General features: G+C 43.8%; 1 protein-coding gene across 2 annotated transcripts in view; it reads left to right on the top strand.

The window, feature by feature from the left end:
* The window catches only part of CTNNAL1 (catenin alpha like 1), a 51,258-nt gene that overhangs the window by 16,166 nt on the left and 22,307 nt on the right, over positions 1-12,785 (top strand). For both annotated transcript variants that reach the window (XM_080939943.1, XM_080939944.1), the window contains exons 3-6: positions 4,104-4,291; positions 8,273-8,392; positions 10,596-10,685; positions 11,733-11,903. In XM_080939943.1, coding sequence (XP_080796069.1) covers positions 4,104-4,291; positions 8,273-8,392; positions 10,596-10,685; positions 11,733-11,903 — 569 coding nt within the window. The remainder of the gene's footprint in view (positions 1-4,103; positions 4,292-8,272; positions 8,393-10,595; positions 10,686-11,732; positions 11,904-12,785) is intronic.

Here is a 12,785-nt window from a genome sequence, read left to right on the forward strand (position 1 = left end):
AAGGCAGGCCCCCTCCAGTGGCACGGGCCTCACACACATCTCTTCTAAACTGGGTGAGGTTCCCTTTCACTCCATGAGGAATCCCACCCCAACCGTGAGCCTCCTGACATTGCACATAAATAGGGGCGTTTCACCGAACACGTGACGTGAATCACTTCTGAAGGTCTTCTGGCTCACTCGGCCCTGATTGGCCTCTTTCTTGTGTGCTGGAGGGGAAGAATATGAAGCAGTGGTCAAGACCTAGCAAGTCCCTCAGGTTAACTGTTAGATTCCAGTCTGACCTCCTTTACCAGGCAGGGAGACACCGGGCAAGCCATGTTCTCATGGGAGCATGGGGTTATTCTTATCCGTGAAGGCATGTTATATGATGTGAAGGCATGTTATATGATGTGAAGGCATGTTATATGATGTGAAGGCATGTTATATGATGTGAAGGCATGTTATATGATGTACGTGTGCACTCAGCATGAACACGTGTTTACCAAGTTTTCATGTCATGGTTCTTGCATCTTAGTCTCTCTCTGTTTTACTTTTTGCTTGACTACCTGTCAAGATTTGTTGCTTTTTTTTTTTTTTTTTAATATGGCAGCTCAGTGAGTATTTTTGTTAGAGTGTGTCTTAGTTAGGGTTTCCATTGCTGTGAAGAGACACCATGACCAAGGCAACTCTTATAAAGAAAACCGTTTAATTGAGGTCGGCTTTCAGATTCGGTCCATCATCATCATGGTGGGGAGGATGGCATTGAGTAGGTTGATGCTGGAGGAAATGAGAGTTCTCCATCTTGATCTGAAGGCAGCCAGCCAGGAAAAGACTGTCTCCAGGCAACCAGGATGAGAGTCTCAAAGCTCACCCCCACAGTGATGCACCTACTCCAACAAGGCCACACCTCCTAATAGTGACCCTTCCTAGGCCAAGCATATTCAAGCCACCACAGAGTGTCTTAAGAGTTTTCACTCTAAGGGACTATACTAGCTCATGGCATATAATAAACTAGAAATGATAACCTGTAAGCTTTGTGCCTTTTTTGGGAAGTCTTGGCAGTCTACACTCAGAATAGCTGTGATGGGAAGGAGATGCTCTCAGCCCTGTTCTGCAATGGACCAGCTGGAACTGCCCACTTCCTTTTTTATTGACTGCCCAGGGTTCAGTCAGAAAAAGAAAGGTCGAGCATGCCATCTGCACATGCTTCTATGCGGAGCCTTTGGTGGCTGAGAGTGATAGGAAAAATGGACATTTTCCAGAGGAACAAAGGAAGCATCTTTTCTTTCAGCTATTGCTGCTGAAACACACACTCAGCCACTTCCTCTGCTCTTTCCACCATAATAAGGGTCAGTTCTGAGCACTTTTGTCCCCTGTAGATTTTGCCGTAAAAAGCTTTGTGACACAAACATTTCCACTGCTGTGCAGCAAGTTAGGCTCCAGGCAGCAAAGGACCTCAAACAGGAGTCAGGAAATAGTTCCCCTGGGCACTCTGGGTCTGTACATCTTATGAAGCTGGGTGAAGGTGTCTGTTAGGCGTCACTTCCTAGTTGACTGTCACCACATGGTTCTCTTTGTATTAAGGCTGCCTGTCACCGTGTGTGTGTGTGTGTGTGTGTGTGTGTGTGTGTGTAGGTTAGAGGGGCCCCTTGGGAGTCTGTTCTCTTTATCATGGTGGTAGAGATTAAAATCTGGGTATCAGGTTTGCATGACAAGCATTTTGAACACAGCCATCTCATTGGTTGGCCTGAGCCGATGTGATTGCTTAATTTCAGAAGTAGTATACCTTCTCTTCAGCCTCCATAGGCTTAGGACAACATAGTAGAGGACAGTCGGCAGATGTAAGTACCTGTAGGCAGAGCTCTTAGGGAGCCATCTTGGAGGATGGCTACCATAAACTATTTATCGGTAAAGCATCAGTTAATTAGTTATCTATATTGAATGGCCTGTGTTTTGTGTTTACCCACCTGTATCATTTTAAATTTCTGCTGTCTGAAATTAAATTTGTCATTTTCTTTCCGAGTCGGATACTTTGTAAATGATTTGTTTTATAATTTTGAATTTTTTTCTTCTTATCATCGGTCAGATACTAATTTTATATTTTCTTTCCTCACTGTCACCCAAATCACTTTCTTTTCATGTTCCTATGGCTACTGTCTGTGACTTGACCCCCTCGACCCCATTAACAACTGCCCTGCTTTAAGTCTTTGTATGACTTATGTGTCTCAGCAACTGGCCATTCTAAATATTGATTGTATTGTCTTCTGTGGTTTGGCTGAAAAGATTCTAATACCTTTAGCTTAAGATTTTCATGTTAATGACTAAAACATTTGTATGTATATTATAAAATTAATCACTCGGGAGGTAGAGGCAGGTGGATCTCTGAGTTTGAGGCCAGCCTTGTCTACAGAATGAGTTCTAGGACAGCCAGGGGATTCACAGAGAAACCCTGTCTCAGAAAACCCCATAATAAAGTAAAATTGACAATAGACTTTTTTCGAGAAACTCAGTCGTTAGACATGTATATTTTTAGGATCTCCAAATTTATCTTTAACAAAATTATTTAAAATATTTTATTAATTGTAGTAGTAAGGAGTTTTAGAAAAGGTCACATTATTTTAATTACTTTTATATTGCTTTGATAAAACATGATGACCAAGGCAACTGATAAAAGAAAGAATTGGAGTGAGGGTATGGTGGACCAAGCAGGGAGCAAGGCCACGCCTTCTACACCTCCCAAACAGGGGATCAAGTGTTCAAATGCTGGACATTGGAGGGACTGTCTTTCAAACCAGCACAGGAAGCTTGGCCTCATTTTTTAAAAGAGTGGCTATTTGTATAGTTTAATAATAATTCTTACTCTAGAAATCAATTTGGTGGCACTTGAAAGAAAGAATTTTTTTAAAGATTTATTTATTTTCTGTAGATGAGTACACTGTAGCTGTCTTCAGACACACCAGAAGAGGGATACAGATGGTTGTGAGTCACGATGTGGTTGCTGGGAATTGAACTCAGGACCTCTGGAAGAGCAGTCAGTGCTCTTGACCACTGAGCCATCTCTCCAGCCCCAAGGAGGAGTTTTTAGAAGGTTGAAAATCTGTGTCCTAGAACGGTCTTCTCTGGGGACCAAAAGAGGTATAAGTATCGGAAGCTGTAGAGAGGGCTCAGTGGTTAAGAGCACAGGTTGTTTTTACAGCCCTGCCCTGGGTTTAATTCCCAGCATCTGAACCATCAGTAACTCTGGTTCCAGGGAATCCGATGTGGTATACAGATAGGCATGCATAGAGACAAAATATCCTTACACACAAAAAATAAAAATAAATATATGAAGCTTTAAAAAAATTAAGCTGGCCATGACGCACACCTTGGCCAGTCTGGTTTACATGGCAAGTTTTAGGCCAGCCATGAATCTTGGCTACATAGTGCCATGGACGCATAGTGGTGAGAGCCTGTCTTAAGAACAGAATTAAACAAAACAAGCGCCACTACCAAACCTGAAGGTCAGCCAGGGTTGGAACTCAAAGGGGGAAGGATCTTACTTGGTTTCCTTTTCCCTATCCTCTCCCAGGCAGATCTGTAGACAGATTTCTTAAGTATCTATAGTTTGTTTTTCCAGCCCCATCTCCCTTATTGAAGATGTTAACCCTTGGGCCTAAGGCTTTGTCTTTCTACTTGGAAGTCCCTCCAAACCCATTTTTTTTCAGGCAGTTGTGTTGGACAGTGCCCCTCCCTCCCTTCCTCACCTCCCTCTGCTTGCCCAAGGTTTGGGCAGCTGGGTCCTGCTCACTGCTCTGGATTTAGGGTTTTGGTGCTCAGCCCCCCAGGGCTTTCCTTTTATCTTGCAGAGAGGCGGTCTTTAGATTGTGTGCTTGGCTAAACTACTAGAAAGACAAATTGTATTTTTGACTGGGTCAAAGTTTGTCATGGGTCTGAGAGTGTACTTTTTTGTTTGTTTTTGTTGTTGGTTGGTTGGTTTTGCTAAAAAGCATCCATCATAGGAACCATCAGAGGCAGAGCGGCTTATTCCTGCTGTTTCCTGTGTTAAAATGCATGGGGAACGAGAGAAATGTCTGCCTTTGGTTTAAGTTTTCATTCCCAACACAATAGTCTCTCTTTCTTTTTAGGTGAAACAATCGCCTCACTCACAGATGTGACCAAATGGAGCCATCTGGCGTCAGATGGTCAGGTCACAATTCTGACAGACAAAACAGGAGTCGTACAGGCCGCCAGGCTGCTGCTTTCCTCAGTGACAAAAGTGTTGCTGCTGGCAGACCGGGTAGTCATCAAGCAGATAGTGACATCGAGAAACAAGGTACTTACTCACGTGTGTTGCCGTGAATAATGAAGGTGTGGCTACTGGGTCCCTGTTCTCACTGTGCGAAGGCACATGGTCTGCAAGCCTCAGAGCCCAGCGCCCTGCTCTCTGCCCGCTGCTTTCACACACTGCCCCCTTGCCCTGACGCACACATCGCGTTCTGTGGGCTGCTCCAGCATGGCACCACACCACGCTAGCCCCGGGTATTCTATAGTCACTCTCTCCTGGCTGTCTCTCTGCCAGTCAGGAACTCTGCTCACATTCCCCACAGCCTGGTAAAAATCAAAGCTCTAGGAACATGTAATTCATCAATCAGACTTATACGTTAAATTCTCAATCTACAGTCCATACAATAAACTCACAGCCAGTTAATAAAGGTATAAAGCGCCCACCTCGACAAGATAAAGTTGACCTAGACCTCCTGGATCTGCACCATCCTGCTCCTCCATCTCCGTTCTCCTCCTCCTCTTCTCTCCTGCCTTACACTTTGTCCGCGCCCCACTCTCTACTGTCCAATCAGGTATCGCCTTGACATCAGCCTCCAGACTTGTGGCCCTGTTTGTGTCTCAGGTAGTTCGGAATCCTCACTGAGGTGAAATCCTGGTGATTTGACAGTGTTTGTTAACTAGTTATAGCACCTGTTGCCTAGAGTTTAAAATGTTTCCTAAACCTACTGTCTCTAATTTTCTGAGCCTAAGCTTTTATTTATTTCCATGTTAAAAAAAACCATTATTATTATTGTTATTTTTATGTACATGACTGTTTGCCCTACATGTAAGCTTGTGTACCATGCGCATGCCTGGTGCTCACAGAAGCCAGAAGAGGGTGCCAGATCTGCTGAAACTAGAATTACAGATGGTTGTGGGCTCCCACTGGGAATGAGATGTGGTTCTTCTGAAAGAGCAGTCAGTGCAATTTGGAGCTAAGCTGATGTCGTATGTGGTAGAGACCTAGCTGATAAGTATCCTCCAGTTCTTTTCCTTTTATTTAAGTCAGAGAGTCACCTTTTAAAAGCTAAAGACAAATGTAAGTCATCTGGTGTCTGGCTGTACCCAGTTGATAGAATGTTTGCTTTGCATGCAGGAAGCCATTATCAGCACCATGTATGGAAAGTGGAGTCAGGATGATGTGGAGATCAAAGCCAGCCTCAGTTACATGGAAGTTTGAGACCAGCCTAGGCTACTTGAGATCCTATCTTAAAAAAATATTTATTGGGCTGGTGAGACGGCTCAGTGGTTAAGAGCACTGACTGCTCTTCCAGAGGTCCTGAGTTCAAATCCCAGCAACCACATGGTGACTCACAACCATCTGTAATGGGATCTGATGCCTTCCTCTTGTGTCTGAAGACAGCGACAGTCTACTTATATATAATAAATGAATAAATAAATCTTTAGAATATATATTTATTGTCTGAAACTGTAATTATCCACAGCTACAAAGTTTCCATATGTAGAGTCCTTAAATATTTCTGAAGAATTGCAAAATTTAGGTCTTACACTCTCTAGATCTCTTGGCCTCTTGGTCTCCCCCCTTCCCCCTCCTCTCCCCATTCTCCCCCCCCCCCCACTTCACATGCTCATGGCCGGCCTCTACTTCTCTATTCCTCTCCCTTCTCTGCCTCTACTACCCTCTTAACTCCCCCCACAACGTGACCTAAATAAACTCTATTCTGTACTTAAAAAAAAAAAAAAAAAAGAATTGCAAAATTCAATAATGGAGCTTAAACTCTTCCCGTCTGGTAGACAGTGGCTGTGCCCTGGATCATTGGAAACCAAGGGCCAATGCTTTCTGTGGATAATCCCCTAGGTAAGATGGAAGGCAATCAAATCAGCTAGAGCACAAATGCATTCTGTCAGTAGGACCCGAGGCTAGCCCTACTGATGCCCCTCACAGTGAGTGAACCAAAACGTTTAAAGAGGAGAAGAAATGGAGAGAATGGCAGAGGAAAGAAAGACTGTCTGAGATAGAGGCTTGCTTACTGTGCAGTCTTTCTTATCTATGGAAACTGCTTGTGTTTCCTGAGCTGTCTGGGCAGGCTAGCAGGCCAAGTGCCCTCCTTAGCCTCATTAACAATGTGCAAACACAGGATATCTGTGTTTTTCTAACCTATCTTGGTCTGACCAAAACTCAGTAGTTATTTCAGAAAACACAATCAGAAAATGATTTCACATTCATACTGTGTTTCTCACGTCAAGGACACAGCGTCTTCTGATGGCTGTGCTGAGCGCAGGTCCATGTTCTGTTCCCGCCTCACTGTCTGAAGCCTCTTGGCAGCTGCTTAGTCTACACAGCAGCTCCTGACTAATGCGAACGGTTTTTCAACTCTGAATCTTACCCCCCTCCCCTGACTCCTCACTCTGCAGGTTACCTCCCTTCCATTTTTTCTCCAAACTGGGGTTCCTCTAATTCTGGTTCAACAACCTGTACAGTTTTTGGTTTGTTTGTTTTGTTTTGTTTTTTTCTCTTCACTGTCTTTCTAGTTCTTATTATTACCTTTGTCAACTTTCTGTTGCTCTGATAAAACGCCCAAGGCTAGGTAATTTATTTTATTTTTTAAAGGATTATTTATTTTATGTATGTGAGCACACTGTAGCTGTCCTCAGAAACAGCAAATAAGGCATCAGATCCCATCACAAAAGGCTGTGAGTCACCATGTGGTTGCTAGGATTTGAACTCAGGACCTCTGGAAAGTCAGTCAGTGCTCTTAACCACTGAGCCGTCTCACCAGTCCAGGTAGGTACTTCATAAAGAAAAGAGATTTACTTAGTTTGCCTTATCTCTTTGGCCTCTGACTAGTCAGAGAGGTGAGTTCCAAGTTCAAGACCCTGCCTCAGAAAATAAAGAGGAAACAGATTACTGGATATACTCAAAGTTAAGCTCTGTTCTCCACAGAAGTGTACACACAGGCACTTGCACACACATTTGTTCACACACATGAATATATGCACATGTACTTCAAATGAAAAGAGTTGGAAGTCATCCTGTGCTTTATAGGAAGTGTGTGGTAAGCCTAGATTACGGACTGTGTCAAAAACAAAACAAACAAAACCCTAAATACACAGAGGAGGATCTCAGTCATGATGTCCAATGTGAAGAGGGAAAGAGTGAACAGGGCTGTGACTGCTCAGACCTGGCTTTGGAGGTGTCCCCAGGTCCCTCTGCTGGGAGCTTGGGTCCCTGTGTATTCAGGAGAGAATTGCTGGAGTCTGTTAAAAGGCAGATAAGGCACTGAAGGCATCCTCTTCAGAGGTGATTAGTACAGCCTTCCCAGAGTCTCTTAAAGACTTACTATTATTAAAAGGTAAGATTGATCTTGAGGGCAGGAAGGGGGTTGTGACTCTCTACCTGTAATCTCTACTGTTGAGAGACTGAGGCAGGAGGATTATCATGAGTTCAAAACCAGACTAAGGGTCTGTGTAGAGAGTCTCAGGCCAGCCTGTCGCATTAAGAGACCCTGCAAAACCCAGAATCTACCTCTAGTCAGAGACATGTTCTTTTAAGGGTTAATCCAATAGGGAAGGTCAGAGGCCTGCCTGGGAGACCCCTAGAAATGTGGTTCACCCCAGCAGTGGCTTCTCTTTTTCAGAACTGTTTGTCCCTGGTGCTGTCCCTACACCAGAGGTTTTAGTTACTTCTCTGCTCCTTCTGCTCTTTGTCCCCTTCTGCCTTCTTCTTGCAAATGGTTTTTAGTTCCCCAAGCCCTATTTAATTATTAAGATTTACTTCTTCCTTTGAATTTGTAAACAAGCCCACATCTCTGTATCCTAAAACCTAAACATCAGTTCTCTAAATGGTTCTAAGCTTTGTCTTAGTAGTCCTTCTTCAATGTGTGTGTGTGTGTGTGTGTGTGTGTGTGTGTGTGTGTGTGTGTGTGTTTTCTCTGCTTCCCTGATTCACATGGAATTCTAGCTTCCCATTTCCTGTCACTCAGTCCCTTTCTTGTTTGTTCCCAACAATAAAATACTTTCTGTTTTGCAGGTTCTTGCAACCATGGAAAGGCTAGAGAAAGTAAACAGCTTTCAGGAATTTGTTCAGATATTCAGCCAGTTTGGAAATGAAATGGTGGAGTTTGCACACCTAACGGGGGACAGACAAAATGTAAGTACTTATCACTTTGAGACATCTTCACATAAACTCAGACCTTTTACTTTGGGTGGAAATGTGATCTTTGTAATCAATGAACTGACTTCTTCATTTACTACATCTATGACCTTGTTCTTAAGAACACATGGCATTGTTCCTTTGGCATTGGCTATATTATGTTAGGTATTTAATATACATGATTGATCTTAATATTCAATGCATCCCTATAAATTGGGTGTTCTTATTGGTATTTTTTTATGTAAGAAAACTGAGTCTGAGGTGAAGGGATTTTTATCTTAGGGCACTCTGCTAACCAATGGAGTTTGGTTAAATTTATTCCTAAAGCCTATCATTCTTCAAACGCAACTTGATGTCTGTTCTTCCAGACCTACTTCCCAATTCAGACCAACACTTCTAAGTCTGAGGAGGTGGACAACCACATCATGTCCAGAATAGGCTTTTCCCAGGGAGGTATTTGCTTATGAACCCATCGGGTCTGCCGTGTGGTACCGAGATGCCTCTAGGAGCTTTCCTGGTTGCAGCTACAGTTGGGAGATGAGCATGGGTCTGGAGCATGGCAGGCCGAGGACTGGTATTTACCTTTAAAAAACTGGATGTAGATGGCTGAGCAGAAAAAGGCGCTTGCCTGAATGTAATCCCCAGGGTCCACACGGTGGAAGGGAATGACTGACTCCTGGGCATATGCATACCCATGCATGCATGTGAGCACACATGCATACACACAGACGTACACACATACTCACACTATGTGCACCTGTTGCACTTTGTGCTCTGCTCTGAAGTCCTTGTATTTTTTACACTGTTTCACTCCTGTTTCTTCTTCTCTCACCATCCTCTGTCTTCACCTTCCCCACAAAGACGATGAGCATAAAGTATTTTTATGACAGTTCATCACCTAACATTTTCTGGATCACCGGAGTGACGTTTGCGTGACTCAGATTCCAGAGCCTGTGTAGCCCTTTTTGGCTGTTTCCTGCTGGCCACACAACTGGAAAACTTTCACTGTTATTTTGATTTGTAGTCATAAATCTGGTATGGAGCCGGGATGGTGGCTCACTCCTGTAATGTTAACCCTTGGGATTCTTTTCCTTCTCCTCTTCTTTTTTTCCTCTTCCTCCTCCTCCTCCTCCTCCTTTTCTTTTTTAAATGGAGTTTTGAATTTATTTATTTATTTTAAGACAGGGTTTCTCTTTGTAGTTTTGGCTGTCCTGGAACTTGCTATGTAGACCAGGCTGACCTTGAACTCAGAAGATCTGCCTGCCTCTGCCTCCCAAGTGGTAGGAAGATGTGGGCCACCACTGCCCTGCTCAGCTCTTGAGAGGCTAAGGCAGGAGGATCACTATGAGTTTAAGGTCAATCTAGGCAGCCTAGTGACTTCCAGGGTAGCCTGTGCTACATGGTAAGACCCTACTTCAAAGATCAAAAAAGAAAAGAAAATTGGTCTGGAGAATATTGGTAAAGGAGTATTTTTACCAAGTCCAGTAAGACTGTGGTTGAATCTTTTAAAACCTGTGCCCTGAAGTGCTGAAGAGTACTTGAAGCGTAGCTGAAGAGTAAGTAGCCCTGGCTGGCCTCGAACTGACGGTGTAGACCAGGCTATCTTCAACTCATAGAGATACTTCTGCTTGTGCTTCCCTGGTGCTGGGATTTAAAGGCATACGCCAACATGCCTGGCAGAAGTAGCTGCTAAATTTAACCCATCGGATATAGGGAAGTAGTCATTTTCCCACCGGGGTGTTCGGTAACTGCTTTGCCTGGCTCACAAGATTTCTTAGCATTTACATCAAGAGTTCAAGCCCTTTCTTCCTTAATTTGGTCAAAATATGCTGAAAATAGCCATCGGCTAGCTTCATTCTTCATATCCAGCAGTCTCATAACTTGTTTACTGGCTGTTGGGGATATAACAGTGCATCCGCCAAAGCCTCTGCCCCCTGGAGCCTCTGTTTTAGAGGATGTGGGAGGAGGCAGATAGTAACACAGACACATGGATTTCAGGCCGCCAACCTCAGAGAGTGAAACCGTGGGTGAAAGGCGTGACCATTTTCACTAAAGCATAGACGGTTCTGGAAACTTTCGCAGCTCCTTTCTGAACGGTGTGACTGGCCCTTTTGAACGTTATTGATGAGTGAATGGCTTTTCAGAAGATCGAGTTGCTTGTATGATCTTAGACTACCCAGGGATTTGATCTCATCTCTAGGATTTGAAAGATGAGAAGCAGAAGGCTAGAATGGCCGTGGCGAGGGCCGTGCTAGAAAAAGGTACAATGATGCTCCTCACAGCCTCAAAGGTAAGAGCCTTCGCTGTCACCCACGCCAGTCAGTGACGGGGAAAATCTGAGCAAGCACTTTAGCTTTGTTTCCTCTGTTCTTTTTCTTATGCTGAGGGCCAAACTTGGTACCTTTTGCCTGCTAAGCATGTACTCCATCAGTGAACCTCACCCCAGCCCTCTTTGGTGTTTTTGAAGAGATGATTCTGTTACTATGATCACAAACGCTGGCCTTCCTTCCCCAGCTCCTGAATCTGAGCCTGCTTTGATTAGCAGCTAAGCGGAAGAGAGTGTGGATTGAGTATTGTGAACAGAGCTGCCAGGCACACCCCCTCTGCAGGCTTTGGCAGGCCACAGGATCTAGTAAAAGCTGGGCAAGGCAGGATTGGTGAAGCGGAAGCGGGGGAGTGTGCGGAATACAGACTCCACTGCTTTCTTCCATGAAATCACGGCCTCTCCTTTCTATTTCTACTTTTATAAAATGATGGGCCAGGAGTGCATGTTTCCAAGTAGCAACTGGGGCAGTTCAGGGACAAGCTGGTAAATGTCTCTATGTCAGTGTGTAAAGAATTGCCTTTTCTTCTGCAAGTATTTACTGATGTGCTGGGATTAGCAAAGCCACAAAAGCAGAGGCAGAACGTTCTGTTTGGATCTAGAGCCTGGAGTAGGTCTTTATTTACACCATGTTTTAAAAGTGAAGGATTCAGCCACTTCCATCTTGCACCTTGTTCCCCCAACTCCTTTCTGGTTGTTGCTTGTGCGAGGCAGCACTGTGTAAGACAGTTTTAATCGTGATAGTGGTAGTAGGTGTTTCCATCCCCGTGATCAAGATGAACGTACTGTTGATGTTTGAACATGCAGGTTTGCTCTCTGGTTGCTCACTTAACCTTCCTGTCACTTTTTACTCATCCTGCTTCCACACTAGTGAGGAGAGGCGGCTGGGGGAGCCAGGGTCCCAGGAGACTTGGGTAAAGAACCATTTTTATTAGCATGGCATGTTCTCTGTATGGTTTTTAATGTGTCATGGTACGCGGTGTTATTAAAATAAAAACCTCAACTGTTCTGAAGACGTGTCTCAGGCATCCCAGCTGTGAGTCAGCCCATAAGAACAAAGAAGGAGTGTTTGACCGAATGAGAGTGGCCCTGGGGAAGGTCATTGAGATCGTGACTGACTGCAGACTCAATGGTGACACTGACAGTTCATCTGTCAGCATCTTTACTGCGATTAAAGAGCTGAAGGTAAGAGTAAAGAGTAGGTTTGGCTTCTTTTCCTGTCTCACTGCACCTTGATCTTGTGCGAAGGCTGAGGTCAGAAGAGGGAGTGAAAGAAAGCAGGGGGAGAATTGTTCTCTTTGCTGACCATTGCCTGAGGAGGCGCTCCCACCATGGGACCCAGCCATGTTGCTCAGGCTGAATTCAAACTGAAATCCTCCTGCCTCAGCTTTATGACTGTTGGCATTATTGGCATGGAACACTATGCTTCCCTTGATTCGGGTTTCTTTTTGAGGGAGAAAAGAATCTGCAGAGAGAAATTTAATACTGTCTTCTGTTCTTCGCTTACTGTGAATAAGTGGACATGTCTATGTGAACTGTTTAATAGCCTTAAAAGGACCAGTACAACTTCATTAAATTACTGTTTAAATACACATACACAAACATACACAAACACACACAAACATATACAAACACACACACATACACAAACACACACATAAACATACACACACACAAATATATACAAACACACACAAACATATACAAACACACACACACACATAAACATACACACACACAAACATATACAAACACACACAAACATACACAAACACACACATAAACATACACACACACAAACATATACAAACATACACAAACACACACACAAACATACAAACACACACACAAACATATACAAATATACACACCACAAACATACACAGACACACACATACATACACAAACATACACACACATACACAACACACAAACATACACAGACACACACATACATACACAAACATACACACATATACACAATACACAAACATATACACACACACACAAACATACACAAACACACACAAACATATACAAACACACACAAACATACACAAACACACA

Source organism: Micromys minutus, assembly GCF_963924665.1.
Source record: "Micromys minutus genome assembly, chromosome: 28".
Classification (NCBI taxonomy): Eukaryota; Metazoa; Chordata; class Mammalia; order Rodentia; family Muridae; genus Micromys; species Micromys minutus.